The following is a 16654-nucleotide window of genomic DNA, read 5'->3' as shown; positions in this document are numbered from 1 at the left end:
TGTTCTCTGAATTACATTGTTGTATATAGAATGTATACGGTACTTATTACTTGTGAAGGTGCGTGTGATATACCGTACCTACATTATGATGCAATACATGATATTCTGCATTATGCTTACCTGCTACTGTGATATGTTTTCTTTTTACATTGTATAATATATATATTGTAGATATATTGTATACATTTCTGTTGCTGTACATGCATATAGAGATACATCTGAATTTCACGTGTATGATGTATATATTATTTACATACATTTACAATGATACAGCCATATTGTTTTAGATGTCTCTATAATAAACTCCTTTCCAACCCCTCTCAAGACTTTGCAGCTGGTTGAGTAAAGTATCTACATTAATTAACTCCCAATTTCCTTCCCTCCTCTTTATCTTTTTAATTAGCCCCTTAGTCTTTCATGTCCTAGTCAGCTGAAGACCAGAGGTCAGATGGTCATCAGTCAATGCCCAAGACACAGGGACCCATTCAAAGTTCTCTCCCAAAACTCCAAATAGTCCTGATTAACCCTTTTTACGGCCTGAGGCTGCAGGACCGGACTGAAACTAAAAACAACAGCAAAAACAATGCATACTAAAAGAGAAAAAAAAACTGAAGATAAACCAAACAAATATACAAAATGAGTTATTGGCGCTTGCAGGGGCAAAAAGGAGAACGATCCGAAAGTGGATCAAATGGAAAGTCCCACTAGTGCACCTGTCACTCAAAAATGATGCGTGCCTGCTGATGATAACCACAAGTGATTTACGTATTGGGCATGTCAAATCGCTAAGCAAAGATTATTTTATGAATGCCGCTGTGCCAGGGAATGCAAACACGATTTATAAAAAAGTTATTAGCAAAATTATCTTGCGGTCTATACAAGCGCAAGCAATTTGGTGAAAGTGTTCCACAGGGAACACACCGTTTCTAAATACCAACATTTTATTTTATATAACATCATTTTTAAGATGGAATAATTCATTTTTAACAAAGCCCTCTGTTAGAAAAACATTATTGTAAACGTAACATATTCCTTGATTTAACCACAGTTTTGAGAAATGCATTTTTAAATATTTTGAATTCTTGCTACATAAAGCTCAGCGTTGAGATCGAATCCGTGCCCAGCTGCTCAGTACGCGTGCCCAGCCGGTCAGTACGCGTGCCCAGCCGCTCAGTACACGTGCCCAGCCGGTCAGTACGCGTGCCCAGCCGCTCAGTACGCGTGCCCAGCCGCTCAGTACGCGTGCCCAGCCGCTCAGTACGCGTGCCCAGCCGCTCAGTACGCGTGCCCAGCCGCTCAGTACGCGTGCCCAGCCGCTCAGTACACGTGCCCAGCACATTAAGGTGCCTTTACCACACTACTTACTGACGTTGGGTGCTCTTCGTGAGACTCACTGGTGTCCTGTGCTGATAGAACATCACATGTACAGCAGCTTTAAAACATGTTAATTACATGTCATTAATGACCTTTAGACATTATCGTTATTTTGAAGGACTAATCGAAATCATACAGAAGTATGCAGTCCCAAACATATATGACTGGTGGCACGTAGACGGAAAATCTGGTCAAAATAGGTCTCTAGGTATCCTTAGCAAAGCTTGACCACTGTCATATGTAAACAATTTTTTTCCGCACTTGTTAACCCCTTAATGACAAAGTCCGTACATGTACGGGCTCACAATGCATTGTTTTCAATGGGTTTAGGGACCGCCCATTGTCCTTAAGGGGTTAAAATTAAAGATTTGAGAATAAAATAAATCTGAAAGGTGGTCAAATCCCTTCTATGGGACTAAGACATATTACTCCCAAGGTGTTGAATAGTGAATAGCCTGGGTTAATTGTCCACTAGAGTATCTACACGTCAGAGAGCTAGCACGCAGCATAATACCAACAATAAAATAGAGTAGACAACAAAGCCCATAAATCTTGATGGTTTCCCCAAAAAGTTTGCCTAGACAGCCCAAAAATGTCAAGTTCTGGTGTTAGACTGGAGGCAATGATATCTGTACAGAATCAGTGTTGACAATTGTCTGCTGCGTTGGTCCATGGGGAATGATGGCTGTCCAACTGAATGGCCAGGAACATTTTAGTCCAGGAGACTTCATTGAGCATCCTTCGTCTGGTGTTGTTGGAACCAGCCCTGACAATGCCATCCATGACTAAAAAATCCTTCATGCCTGCCTCCAATTGGGAGTATGCCAAGTGTTAGCTTTATTGTGCCATTACAGAGGAAAAATCTCCATCTATCCAGTCTATTCCTGCCCCAAGGGCAGTCCGAAACCAAAATGTGAGGCAAATTTGCACCGCATGAGGGAACCAACAAACCTCAGACGCAGGTTTTGGCCTTCATGGCCTCATCAGTTGGATGGTCCCGGGTTGGGACTCACTGTAACACATGCTATAAAGCGGGAAGCAGCTGAGTTTCTCATATTTGTTTTGCATAATATTTTACCCTTTTGGTGATCTCTTTGGGTGGATACAGATGTGGACCTTCTTGCTCTCTTGTGCCTAGAGGGATACCAACTGTGCACCACTGGGGAGGCAACTGAAGGCCGAAACGTACGTCTGGCACAAGAGAGCTAAAACTTGAGATGCTTCCAAGCAGGGACTCACCGTAGGACAGGCTATCAAGCAGCTGTGCATTCTTGGTTCACCATTCTTAGTTCAGCATGGTAGACAGTGGCAGCGGAGGTAAGTGGTTGGGGCGGCAGGGGAGCTGCCCTCGGTCAGGCCTAGGGCAGCCCAGTGGTTTATATTTTACAAATATGGTCCTACCTGCCCCAATGCAGAAGTGGCTCCGCTTGCTGTCAGCCTAGTAGCCAGAACACCATTTCCCAAAACTATTCTACAAAATCTATGCGGCCTATGTAATAAATCACCATTTGCAAAGTGGACTTATCACCAGAGTAACCAAAGAAATGTTTATATTATAACATCATACTTTAGCACCAGACTGACATAAAGCTCTGTGTGTAACTTATTCTCGGTAGGTTCGCATAGCCCCTACTGAGAAAAACGTGTACAATATTGCCACCTAGTGGTGTAAATATATATCGTATATGCTGACACGTATACAGTACTGCCCCCTGCAGTAAAGATGAAAGGCACTTCCCCTGGAATTTAGAGCAGAATATACTTTATATTGTTCTATGTACCTTATTGTTCTTTCATTAGATATCAGAGTCACTTAAAAAGCCTTAGTAAAGCCAACCCAAACAAACCATAAACTTGAAATGTTATGGGTTATTTCTTAATATATTCGCATACATTGGCCCAGACAGCAACAAGCAAAGAAATATAGATACATCAAATGTAAAACATGTATGTAACAGAATTGTATTGTTATTTGCACATTTTTTACCCAAAAATCTATAATCCAGGACACAAGGTAAGAATTCAGTGTATATGTTTACATAAAAATGCGCGCAAGCAATGTAACAACAGAAGACTCCCACGTCCCAGTCTGTCTTTGCCCTCTTCTCTCTGGGGCCCAATGGAACATTTATGGCCTTAGGGTCACATTCCTCAGGTTAGGCACTAGCATAAAGCATGACATTGCTAGGGCAGGGGAGTGCTGAGACGGGTGCTGAGTGCTGAGACGGGTGCAGGGCACCAACGCTGGCCGCTGGCCAGAGGGGTCACAACGTGTGTATCACGTGACCCTTCCGTAGTATGCAAGCAGAGATGCTACAGTGTATGCATAGTGTTAAAGTGTATGTATAGTGTTAAAGTGTATGTATTGTGTTAAAGTGTGTCTATTGTGTTAAAGTGTGTGTATGTGTGTATATATAGTGTTAAAGTGTATGTATAGTGTTAAAGTGTATGTATTGTGTTAAAGTGTGTGTATGTGTAGTGCTAAACAAAACTCAAAAAACATGGCATATGTTTGAGTCAATATGGTATTTATTAATGCCCAAGAAAGATCAGTAACTAAATGTACTTTGGTTTATTCAGTGAATATTATTCCTGGAAACTTGTGTTTCTAATATAGAAATAAGCACTCAGCTCAAAATAAGAAATATACCCTAAAACTGAATGTACTGACAGTGTTTTGCAGGCTGGGGCGTCCTTGCAGACGCCTGTAAGTACAGCTTTATCCATAGGTTTGCACATACGTGTAGGCTTTCTCCTTGTTCCAGAATTATGTGTTTATCTCCTCCCGTTACATGCATAGAAAGAATTGTGTAAAAGATACCAAACTAGATGGGAAAAATGGTTCATATGAACAAATTCTATATTTTAAACTTTGCAGTAGGCGCTATATGCATTCCGGCAGGTATTGTCCGGTAGGAAAAGGTTGATTTATCAATCCAGAGAACACGTTTCAGCTACTCCAGAGTCCAGTGGTGATGCGCTTTACACCACTTGATCCGGCGCTTTGTATTGCGCTTAGTGATCTTCGGCTTGTGTGCAGCTGCTTGGCCATGGAAACCCGTTTCATGAAGCTCCTGACACGCAGCGCTTGTGCTGATGTTGCTTCCAGAGGCAGTTTGGAACTCTGTAGTGAGTGATGGTACCGATCATTTTTATACACTACGCTCTTCAGTCCTCTGCGGCCTGCTCTGTGACTGTGTGTGCATCGACTGCTTTGTGGCTGAGCTGTTACTACTAGACATTTCCACTTCACAATAATAGCATTTACAGCGGACCGGGGCAGATCTAGCAGGGCAGAAACTTCACAAACTGACCGGTGGAAAAGGTGGCATCCTATGACACTGCTGCATTTAAAGTCACTGAGCTCTTCAGTACGACCCGTTAAACTGCCAATGTAATGTTTGTCTATGGAGATGGCTGCCTGTTCTATTGATTTTATGTACTTTTTAGCAACCTGTGTGTGGCTGAAACACCTAAATTCAAAAATTAGGAGGGGTGTCCCAATACTTTTGTCCATATAGTCTGATTATTAGGCACCCAATCCTTTGATCAGGGCCGCCATCACTAGGGTACAACCAGTACCTTTGTATAGAGTCCAGACAAGCAGGGGCCTGGCATCCCTGTTCTGTCACATGCCTCCCCATTGGCCCTTGCAGCCTTTGTGGGCTTTGGGGCCCCAATAGATCCCTTTCTGGAATTTGAGGTCTGGTGTCCCCAGTGAATACAGGACAGGGCAGTGGCCCTGTTTTATGGTGTCTTCTGGGCCCCAAGATTTCTGAGGGAGGCCCTGCATTTGATACTTTTTTCTCTCCTGCCACTGAGCCATTAGATATCCTCCTGGAAGCTCCAGTGAGTGAGATTCCAATTGAACGTTGCAACCGCCCAATGGTGCTGTGAGTGACTACAACCAGTGATGATACTTAATTTGTTTAAAAGAAATCCTGTACAGTAGACTTGTGAAAAAGAATCAAAAATAATTTGGACTCATTTTTCGTTTCATTTTTGGTCCATAAGGTTTCGGACAACAAAAGGGCAGAGCCTCCAGACACACCATCTCCAATTGGTAGAACGGGGGAGGGGATGTACCTTTGACTCCGCCCTTTTTTTGCAGAAGTCCACAGAGAGGCCAGAGTATTACAGATTCTCTTTCTCAGTGAACCTGTCTTTATTATTCTGGCCTCCTGGTGAACTTCAGCAAAATGGCGGATCGTCTGGGAACATCCCCTCCCCCCATTGGAGGAACGAAGGAGAGGGCGTGCCTGGAGGCTCCGCCCTTCCAGTGTTACATTGTGTGGTTGTGTTACATTGTCAACTAACAGTAAGAAAAACCAAGTACCGGTGGATTGGAAGCGCGTTCTGCTAATTTCATATTTAAACCATTAACTAGGTTTATGTGAAATAGACTTGGATAGTTTATGATTTGATTTTGATTTGATTTACAGTGTCCTGAGAGTGATCTGCTTATCTGCCTTAAAACATATTATTAGTAAAAAAAAAAACTAGAATACAAAAAACAATATTTTTGGAAACCGACTTTTAATACAATACTAATAATAGGATTTTTGTGAGCGTCACTGAATATCAACAGAATACCCACAATTCCCATGACAATATCTCTGAAGAATAGACATAGCCCATTATGGTGCCATCTTTACCAAGGTTGCTTGTTTTCTTTCCATAGCTGATGCAGTACAATTCTATACCTTTACCTTGGTGGAGCATCATGGGAGTTGTAGTTTCCTAAGAGACAGATAGCTGTTTGCTACCATACGGTCTCCTGCATGACAAACGCGGCTCTTACGGCTTTCTTTTTATTTCTATTCTGACCAGAAACTCCCAGTCTGTTCTTACTCCCCTGCATTCTCCCACATGGTGGGTGTTTTGTAATACTGACACATCAAAGGCTTTCTATGTTCCGGTCCCTTTCTTATATTATATAGGAATAACATATAAGAGATCATACTGTCTGGACGGTGTGCTCTTAGTTGTGCAATAAGTAAGGAGTGCCACAAAGCTCTGCTTATTTGTGTTTCTAACACTTCAGATGCCGCCTATATGTCGAGCCAGAAAGTGTCACCTGCATCACTCACGTGCTGAGTAAAACTCACAGGAATAGTGTGCGCGGTGGCCTGTAGTGTGCTTCTTTTTCCTAAATTAGATGGCATTTCTGGCTCATAATAACATGAATAAAGATATCAGAATACACACAAATACTTTAATATATACATGTTTGTGTATATTAGTAAAATGCCCTTAAACACATGTATATGGTACAATTCAAACATTGAGAATAGCTTGGGGACTCTCAATGATTTGGTTGCTGCCAGTACCGGTCGTAGACCAAACAAAACTCCCTGGCTGTAGAACATTATGATTCATACTCATACCTGGGAACTGTCTGGGTTTGATCTGGAATTTGATCTGCTGCTTTCCCGTGTTTCCCAGTCACTTTCCTCTTTCTCCAGGCAGGGGCCGGTGTGGACAGGCCAACCTTTCTGGCCACTTTTCCCCAGCTCTGCGTGACCTATCCTGTGATGATCAACTCATACCCAGCAAACATTCTGAGCTCTTAGCAAGGATGGACATCAGGGTAGGAAAGAAAGGCACAGTTGCCACCACTTTGGACCTGTCTGCGTATGAAGAATATGTCTAGTTCCTCCCTGATTTAGGTGATACCTGCTGCTAAAACCAGGCCTGGCTATTGTCTTTATCAAGATGTCTTAAAAATAATGGCGCTTCATGGAAAAAAAATACTGAATTTGACATTTTGGGTAAGGAGCCAGTGGACCACTGAGTCTTCAGGCAGCCAAAAACATTGTGCCACCAGATGTCCTCACTAAATGTTAATCACCAATCCATAAAACAAGTGTTTTTATTTTTGTAATAGTTCAGCCCTAATGAGAAAGCATTTCAATCAAAGATTGGCTTTCTAAAGTATTGGCTTGGGCACATTGACCAGCGCAATAAAATTCTGCTCAGCCAGCCACCTTCCGATTTTAGTCACGTTGTTAAGTAACATTTAATCGGTACATGTGTACATTTCTTCCACTCTTCAAGAATGTAACACTAATTTATATTCCCTCTGTATAGCATTTTTAGTGTTAGAAAAAGTATGTTTCTTAGGGGTATTGGTTAAAATAGATAAAGGCTAACCATTAATGATACATTCCTTAGCGTGTACATCTGGTGCCATCTTCAACATGTACGCCATGTTCTTCTTGCAATACATCACATCCATTCTCCATTGATTGCCCTGAAGCCACCATGTAGCTTTCCAGCTATTTTTTAAGCTACTGTAATAGGCATTGATTATCCATAAGGCGAACACGGCTGCTGCACAGGTCCTCTGGGAGGGTTATAGATGAGTGGGACAGCCTCCCAGCAGAAGTAGTAGAGGTTAACACAGTAAGGCAATGGGCCGGGCATACTGTTCCTAAATATAAGACGTGACCAAGGACTGATTAAGGTTTGAGGCTCTACAACAGGAAACAAAATGGGTAGACTAGGTTCTTATCTGCCGTCAAATTCTGTTTCTTTGGTTAAGTGGCGCCCACACAAAGACTACAGCAAGAATTCCAGGCCTGTGCGTTCCAACTGCAGCTCATGGACCGGGGTGCTCTACTTTAATACTTTGCTTTGGGCCCAGCGGCATCCCTCCGGTGGAAATGTGTTAGACATCTGCACAGTGATGTTGCTCCTATCGAGGGTCGCAAATACAAGTTAACATTTTTAGGTTTTGCAGCTTCAGCGCAGGCACTTCAATGAAACATTCATAAAGCTGCTTGTTTTCAGGCTACAAAGCACAGAATGTCTGGCTTGTGTGTGGACCTCGAGCACCGGCGTTCGGAAGCCTCGCTATAACCTAAAATGTTAATAAAAGAAAATAAATAACTCCAGCTACTATTAACTGTACATATTGCCCCCGAGGCACTCAATGACTAAGTTCAGCTGTGTCCGCAATATACAGAAAGTACGGCCAAGTGGTATTTGCAGAACACTCCATGAGAAAAGGTTATGTAACTAATTATGAAATATTAGAGAGCACACTTGACTTAGAAGTGTGTTGGTGTGCGTGAGCATGTCTGAGTGTAAGATTGACCAAAGGGTAGCAGACGTGATCTCGGGTGTAGTAAAAAGACTCACTGGATGGGAAGGGGGTGCAGAATTGGTCTTTAGGAAGCGGGATATCAGGTAATTTCTGCTTAAGGGGTCACTCAGAGCTGCATGGACCTCTAGGCTGTCACTTAGTGCTGCATGATACTCTGAGCTGTCTCTCGGTGCTGCACTCAGACCTGCATGGACCTCTGCACGCTGTTCCACTGTCCTCTGCCCAGATATATGTGATACTTCTGGACAGAGAATCCTGCTGATGCCACGTTCTACGAGCCAGACGTTGGGCACAATAATTATGCACAATGGCAAAATAGTTATGGCATTACTGTGATATGACGTGAGGAATCTGGGAAGCAATGTATAGATCTATTTTCTTCCAACCTCTGAGGCCCTAGCTTAGACTAATGGGGGCCCTACATACATAAGTGTGTGTGAGCATGAATGTGCATGTGTCCGTGTGTGTGTAAGCATCAATGTGTGTGTGTGTGTGTGTGAAAATCTGTCAGCAAAATAAATACATAGTCATTTGAGGTTTATCATCTTACCATAATTTACCCACAACACCCATCTTCCTGTTGGCCAGCGTTTGGTGTACATACATAGAAACCACTACATAACACTTATGGAGTACTTAAAAGTTCCAAATATTTCTCCAGTCAAGTGGGTTATTGATCCATATAATTATACAAATGGCTTAAATGTTTTAAAAATGCGGACAAACACATCTTCAATGCCCCAGAACTAGACTCATAAATAGATGAAGAATGGCCCTGATGACATAGGTATAAGGAAAGAGTCTCAAACTCGTCGAATTGTAACTACACAGTCCCTTATTACACGTCTCATGTTAGAGACGGGAATATGCAGACCCCCCAGTCCTGATCACTGAGCGCTGACCATACTTACCATAAAATATCCCTAAATCCACAACATAAAGTGTGCCCTAAAGTGATCACTAAACGGAATATAATTAATGCACTACCCTGCCAATATTATGAATTGGGACTGGAACTGATCAATCAACATAAACCCGCCACGCGTTTCCCCGTACACGCCACTACGGCATCATCAGGAGATATTCATGAACATAAGCATGGCGGAGCAGAAGTGTAACAAGGGATTGTGTAGTTACAATCAACAAGAGTTTCAGTTTTTACTGGATCAAGATTAAAAAATAAGTTTTCATGGATAGGATTTGCTGTTAATCAAGCATACCTAAACCTCATGTCTCCTCAGAATTAATATAATAAATAATAACAATTATTAATAATTAATAAATGCACAGATGTAAATGACAGGAAATGTTCTGTGTCTTCCTCACTTTTATTGCTTTCCAGTCATGTTTGTGTGCTGTATTCAATGATGATACATTTTTCAGGATGGGTAATATAACAAAGCGTTAGGAAATGTAAGCAGGGCACTGGGTTCTATAGCTTACCCCTAGTAGAAGAGGAAGGTGGCTCTGTATCTATCCCCTTTCTTTTATCTCTCTTTGTTCTCTTTATCCCACCTTTTTTCCATTTCTCCTCTTTGTTTATCTCCTCTCTTCTTTATCTCTCCCCCTCTCTTTCATCCCCCTTCTCATTATCTCTTCAATTTATTTTTATCACATTTCTCTCTTTTCTCTTTACTCTCCTCCTTCTTGTCTCTCTTTTTTCTCTGTCTCTTCCATTTCCTTATTGTCTCTCCTCTTTTTCATTTCTTTCTGTCTTTTCTCTTTATCGCTCCCCTTTCTCTTTAATCTCTCTTTGTTCTCTTTATCCTCCCATCCTTTCTCTTTATTTCTCCTCCTCTTATTCTGTGCCCTTTTTCTTTATCTCCCCATTTTTATCCCTTCCTCGTTACCTCTCTTTTTTACTATCTCTCCCCTTCCTTAAGTCTTGTGGTTGCGAGTTCTGTTCATACAGTTTTTTTTCTCACTGCTCCATCTTGGTGCGCGCGGCTTCAGTGGCGATCAGCATTAAAAGCCGGTGTGCTTCGTGAGGGAGCAGGGAGACAAAGGTCTTTATTTTGGGCTGGTTGGAGATCTATGATCTCCCCGCCTGCCCTGGCGTTGGTGGGCAGTATGATTGAGTATGAGATTATGTAGGGTGCACGGCCCTCTCTGGCCACCCTAGCGACGCCACTGAAGAAAAGTCCAAGGACCAGATAATGTTTGGCAGGAGGGCAGACTGGATGGGCTGAATGGTCTTTATCTGCCATCAAATGTTGTGTTTTTTTAACAAAACAGCTGTCACATTATATTAGTAATAGTATGATTGCTCAAAGCGATTCCGGGTAATAGTTCTAGACACTGGGGTCAGTATGTAGATTTGATGCCGTGCTTTAGGTTCGGGCAGGATGGGACGGCATGAATGCAATGAATTGGAGGATCATCAGACTGTTTTCAAATCATCCGTGCGAGTAGGAAGCGCAGACTTCAGGGCAGCATTGAGTAAAATGTAGATTCCATTCCGTATATTGCTGAAATCATCCCTGAAGTGCGCTTTTCTTTAAGTCCCTGATCAAACAATGGTTTGGCAACCCCGCCGCATCATGAAAGTAGCGTGTAGGAGAGGTACACACGTAGCAGAGGGGGGCATGTGTGTGTCGGGCTCTCAGCCTCACTGACTCATACATATGGGCAGCTACGTTTGCACACCTTCCTCCGGCCGGAGTATAAAAGGCTGTGTTTGGAGGGGACCCTGCATACTACGTGCGAACATGGAAGGGACACGCGTCACCTGGGTCTGCGTGCTGTGCGTCATCGCAGGTAAGGATTCTGCACATGCACACGCATGCCGCACACATACACATATGTAGTAACAGAATACATCCCTGATTTCAACGGGGTTTTCTCTGGCTACGTCTCCAGCCATGACACGAGAACTTTCTGAAAGGGCTGCCATTGAGACTTTTTCGAATATTAACCCTTTAATAGCCTGTCACAAATATTTTGTAGTTACTGGCAAAAGGGTAGAATTCACTAATGGTCCTTATGAAGAATATTACTTGGGAGGCAGTAATATTCTGAATGAAGTCACCTGTAATCAAGCAGGGATTTCATCTGTGATGTACAGGTGAAAGGCACCAATATCACTAAATCAAAATTAGTAGCGGAGTCATCCAGAGGATGTGAGCTTAAGAAGCTGCCTTTTCCTCCTAAGACTGAGGCTAAAAACCTGAGAATCTGACAATTTCCAGGTACCACAGACTACAACACCTGTGATCATTCTTCCAGCCTAAAATGACTGAAAGTGATCATTTCTATAACGTATCTTGTTAAACCTTATTTTTAGCTATATTGACTGTTTGTTGGTTTAATATTTGCTGTTATTTTATAGTTTTTTGGTTTTTTTTGGTTTGTATTTTATTGTTTGTGCATTGACCCTGTTCCTCAGTTGATGATATGCCGCTTGATATACGTCTCAACTGATAGATGTATTGCTAGTATTTAAAATGGATATCACATAAACTATTTGTGAAACACCAGATGGAATCCACGTCTGTTGAGTTTATGTGTCATCATTGCTTGTTTAAGAAGTTCATTCTCTGATTCCATTTTGCTTGTCCCTTTAGGTGTTTCTGGCAACGTCCTAGTGAAGGATGGATGTGCCCAGGGTCCAGAATTCTGGTGTCAGGATCTGGTGACGGCTGCTCAGTGTGGAGCCATCGATCACTGCAAGGACACTGTTTGGAAGGAAGGAGAGGTAACATCAAACCCGAGATACATCGGACAGCATGTGAATATCCAGAGGCATTAATACAATGCAGCATAACACACAGGGCTGCTTGGCCCCTGGCAGCTTTATGTCACAGTCCAACCAGAAATATATTAAATAACGTCTGGATTTATTAGGGAACACCCAGACTTATAGCTGAGATCAGGACTTGTAGGGTGTTGGCATTCACAAAATAAGAAAGAGACAAAGAATTGGGTATAGGGGACATTGCTGTTGAGCTATACATTGTGCTGTGTGTGCGTAGGGTAATGTGTGAAACGCGGGTGGTGTATATAAGCTACATGGGTTAGGAGACTTGAAAGTTCTATTGAGGTTAGTCAATTCCTCTCTATCTTGGTTCTTGATGTCTAATTTCTTGGCAGGAGACCCTGTGTGGGGAGTGTAAGCAGATTGTCGCAATAATGCTCAACATGGTGAAGGCATCGTCTATCCAGGTAATTGTTATGGTTGCTGAGCTTACAACGTCCTGTAAGGACAGCATAAATTAGCAATGTTAATTTGTACCATTTTGTCCTAAATACGTCTGTATCCCATCCAACGTAGGACACCGTCAAGAGTTTCCTGCACAAGGAGTGCTCCCACTTGCCTATTACCCCTCTCATTGTCCAGTGTCACCAGTTAGTGGAACAGTATCAGGGCATCCTGGTTGATGTTTTGGAAAGTCAGATTGTGAGTATAAGCTTTGTGGCCTGGCTATCTTTTTAGGGCTAACCTGAGGAAGCGTTTCACAGCCTTTACTCAGAAATTGGGTGATCTCGGGGAACTCAATACATATAGAACCGTAGTTTCTTCTGCTACTTGGCGGTAACAGCGAATCGCTGTCTCGGACAGATGGAATTTTATTTACAGTCTTATCCCATTTATCTCTCCCGTATTGTTCCTCTTACATTGCAAGTCAACATGCCTCAACACTATGCCTCCTTACTCTAACTTTCCCCTTAACCTCAAGTACAGTTCCCTCTTGCGCTTTGATGTCGGAATGCGCGTAGAGATCAAGGACATTAATATTTGGGGTTTGCACTCTCTCTAAAGCCGTAAAAACCACTCCTTTTAATCTTAAATGGTGGCCTCCTGTTATTTGATCAGTCCGAGAGCTGAAGAATTCCTCTGAGAGGTCCTTGTATTGCCATTGAATGTTCTTGTACACAGTAACGCACTTACCTCTTTACGAACCTCTTGAAGAGGGTAAATATACATATTGCAGCTGTATACCCTTCACCATTCCAAATTCCTCCTCCCCGCCCCCATTTGCTGTCTCATATTCTCAGGTTTTTTTGACACAAAGGATTTGGGACACTGGCACATTGTTGCGTAGTTATTCTTCCCATCCTTGTTTTACAGAAGCCACAAGCTATATGTAGCTCCCTTACCTTCTGTTCATCGGACCAATCGAACAGCTGGAATTCGGATCAACTGACCAATCACATCCTGGAGAAAGTATTACCCCTTATCCAAGAGAATGTACACAACGTATATACCAAAGCTTCACAGGAACAGGTAAAGCAAGTGCTATAAAATGTTATCCAACAAGAATGGATCCAGACTCTCAAATATATGGATCTCGCATGCAGGATATGCAACATTCACTACTTAGTGTGAAATGCGACCGGGAGACAGAAGAAAGAAGTAGATATTGGGTATTTCATGTATGTAATAATCCGTATGCAGGTCTATAACCATTTCTTGGTGTTACAGGGTGGAAATGGAGACTTCCCGATCCCAATGCCAATGTGCTGGATGTGTAAATCCTTCATTGGCCGCTTCGAGGCAGCCATACCAAAGGTGAGTCCATCAGCAGGTTTTTTTTTTTCTTAATCGTGACCCATTAATAAAGGGAAAATGCCCCAACGACGTTTCTTCTCCCGCAGGATGCCATTGCAAAGTCAGCCACAGCGCTGTGCCTCGTCCTGCCCGGGAAGATTGCTGGGGTGTGCCAGTGCTTGGTGGAGAGATATACCGTCATCATACTAGATCTCATTCTTGGCAAACTGGGGCCAAAACTGGTCTGTGGACTTCTGTTCATGTGTTCCACTGGTGAGAACTGTGGGGCAGGTAAGGGCAGCCACGGGTGAATGAGGTGGAGGTTGTTAATGGTGTATAACAGAACCCGGGGGGGGGGGATTTTCAGGCAGAGCGGGGCAAATCTGATAACTACATCCATTCCGTGGACTTTCCACCTTAGACATCAATGATATAAACTCTGTAATGAAAACAATCAAATTTAGCAGAATTTAATATTTTTGGGGGATGAGGTGCATATAGGAAAGCTTTCTAAAATCTTTGTGACTTTATACAGAGCTACCAGTAATGCCGGTCCTGAGTCACGATATCACGTGCGATATGTGTCTGGCCGTCACGTACAAAGTGAAACCCACTCTGGGTGAAAATGCCACCGAGGCCGACATAAAAGCTGCTCTCCTGCGAGTCTGCGCTGACCCGGAGCTGGACCGGAAGGAGGTGAGGGGGGATATGGACTGAACCTGAAACATAGAAATGCTGAAATTCCTTAAACATCTCTTATTTTACCCCAAAACGTGTGAATCGAAATCTGTATTCAGATAGTAGGAGCAACTCAAAGCCAGACAGTCTTAATGAAATACGACTTGCTTGAATAGCTCCCCAGCTGCTGTCATATTAGAACTCACTACTATTGCCCCACCTTGTCAAGAAACACCACTTATTAATTACACCAGCACCCATACAATAAAGTGTTATTAAACACTCCGCACTCCAGATGCGGAAAGGGTTATAGCACACCATGCCCAGGAATATGTAAGCGCAATAAGTATCCTCAAAATAAATCAGCACTGCATTAAAAAATGCATTTATAGTAATAGTTACATCTGATGAAATTATAATAAAATGTAGTTCTGAACATGGAATGCGGCAAATAGTAATCCTAATCCGATACCTGTAAATATATTCTGTAATCTAGTGTACAGGCATTCATTAATATGTCTTATTCTCTATTCAGTGCCAGAACTTTATACAAGAGCACCTGGCGCAGCTGATCCAGATTCTCCAGAAGCCGTGGGACGCCAAGAGAACATGCAAGGTACAGATTACACAAATATTAAAAACACATTGTGAATGAGGATTTTTGTAAAAATGGACCTGCAAGAAGCTCATTTAACATCCCCAGGAACAGTGATCCCCCTCCCCAGAAATTAGTAACACAAAGTCAATTATTAATATTATATTCCACAGCGTTGTAGCGCATGTGTTTCTAAGGGGAACAATATAAACAGCAAAGAGTATGTCGTTCTTAAAACATAAATTAAACACATTGTCCTAATCCAGAAGTCTTGCTTATATATAAACCTCTCTCACTCTTATCACATGACATTTGGATAAAGCGGACCCTTTGTTCTGTATAATCAATATACCTGCTAACCAAATCCCCTGCATTATGTATTGTTAGAGAGAGTGCCAACGAAAAAGGCCAGAGACTAACAAAAAAAGCCTGAAAGCTCAATGATACAGAGTTCATCATCCTAACATACAGCAAACATTCAACTGAATGCAAAGCTGCACCAAAAGAGACGTTACACACACACACAAGAGAAGAACGTTTTAATATAAAACTCAGTTGCCGCTCGCTTATTTTCTTTTTGGTTTCAGGATGCAGGTTTTTGCCCCGCCGTCACTAATCCTGCCCCAGAACATACGGGGTGTGCAGCGGGACCATTGTATTGGTGCAGGAGCCTGGAAACAGCCAAAGAGTGCGAGGTGAGCGAGAAGACAACAATATCCACCACCGGCGGAGTCAGCAGCCATATGAGTGTGCTGCACCATGGGAATATTTCGAGTTAAATCAGTTTCATTTTATTTATACATTAATAATTTGCAATTCCAGCGTACAAACTGTCAAAATATAGTGTTGTCTACATCGCTACTAAAACAGAATGTTTGTACGGACGCAGGTTTTTTCACGTTTGGCCTCCTTGGCGCAGTGCATAGACTTTTTCTTGATAACAGAAATCCACCGGGAAGCCAGAGGTTTTTAACAAATATATCATCTTTTTCCCCCCCAGGCTCTTGGTCACTGTCTGACCCACGTTTGGCATTAAAGTCTACTATAGCAACTCCAGACGTCAGCACTGCGACTCGTGGCTCTGAGATCGCAGATCCAGCAAGCTTTACTTCTACTCAATTCCAATAAAACACTTTATAAAAAGAACCACCGTCTCCTCTTTCCACAGTGAAACCAGGGAGATCCTCACATGAAGGGTCATTCCACAAACAAGTTATCCCATTAATACCGCAATACTTTCATACTAGATGTGATGGATCATGACATATTAAAGTTAGGGAAACAGAACATGCTGTAACATAGAACCCCAGTTGGTGTGTATTTCACATGATGCAGGATCTTCCACACACACCTTTCAAAAAGAGTACACTAATACAAACCCCTTCACTCCACTATTCATTACGAAGGGCCG

At 42.5% G+C, this 16654-nt stretch overlaps 1 protein-coding gene across 2 annotated transcripts; it reads left to right on the top strand.

Annotated features, from left to right (window-relative positions):
* Positions 1-11110: 11110 nt before the first annotated feature.
* SFTPB (surfactant protein B) lies at positions 11111-16389 on the top strand. Of its 2 annotated transcripts, none has more exons than XM_053464480.1 (11): positions 11111-11239; positions 12046-12176; positions 12572-12643; positions 12753-12878; positions 13551-13706; positions 13905-13991; positions 14078-14243; positions 14506-14666; positions 15184-15264; positions 15831-15938; positions 16244-16389. In XM_053464480.1, exons 1-11 carry the CDS (start codon positions 11191-11193, stop codon positions 16277-16279), a joined length of 1173 nt encoding a protein of 390 aa, XP_053320455.1. In that variant the 5' UTR covers positions 11111-11190; the 3' UTR covers positions 16280-16389. The 2 variants fall into 2 exon arrangements, with proteins under 2 accessions (XP_053320455.1, XP_053320454.1); XM_053464479.1 differs by having other exon boundaries at positions 14078-14261.
* The last annotated feature ends 265 nt before the right edge of the window (positions 16390-16654 follow it).

This window comes from Spea bombifrons, chromosome 4, assembly GCF_027358695.1.
Source record: "Spea bombifrons isolate aSpeBom1 chromosome 4, aSpeBom1.2.pri, whole genome shotgun sequence".
NCBI classification, from domain to species: domain Eukaryota; kingdom Metazoa; phylum Chordata; class Amphibia; order Anura; family Pelobatidae; genus Spea; species Spea bombifrons.
Note: the sequence above shows the minus strand (reverse complement) of the source record. Positions and strands in the feature narration are given on the sequence as shown.

Coding starts and splice junctions, on each gene's coding strand:
- SFTPB (XM_053464479.1), top strand. CDS start 11,191: ATGGAAGGGACACGCGTCACCTGGGTCTGCGTGCTGTGCGTCATCGCA. Junction 12,177..12,571: donor CTGTTTGGAAGGAAGGAGAG/GTAACATCAAAC, acceptor ATTTCTTGGCAG/GAGACCCTGTGTGGGGAGTG. Junction 12,644..12,752: donor TGAAGGCATCGTCTATCCAG/GTAATTGTTATG, acceptor CATCCAACGTAG/GACACCGTCAAGAGTTTCCT.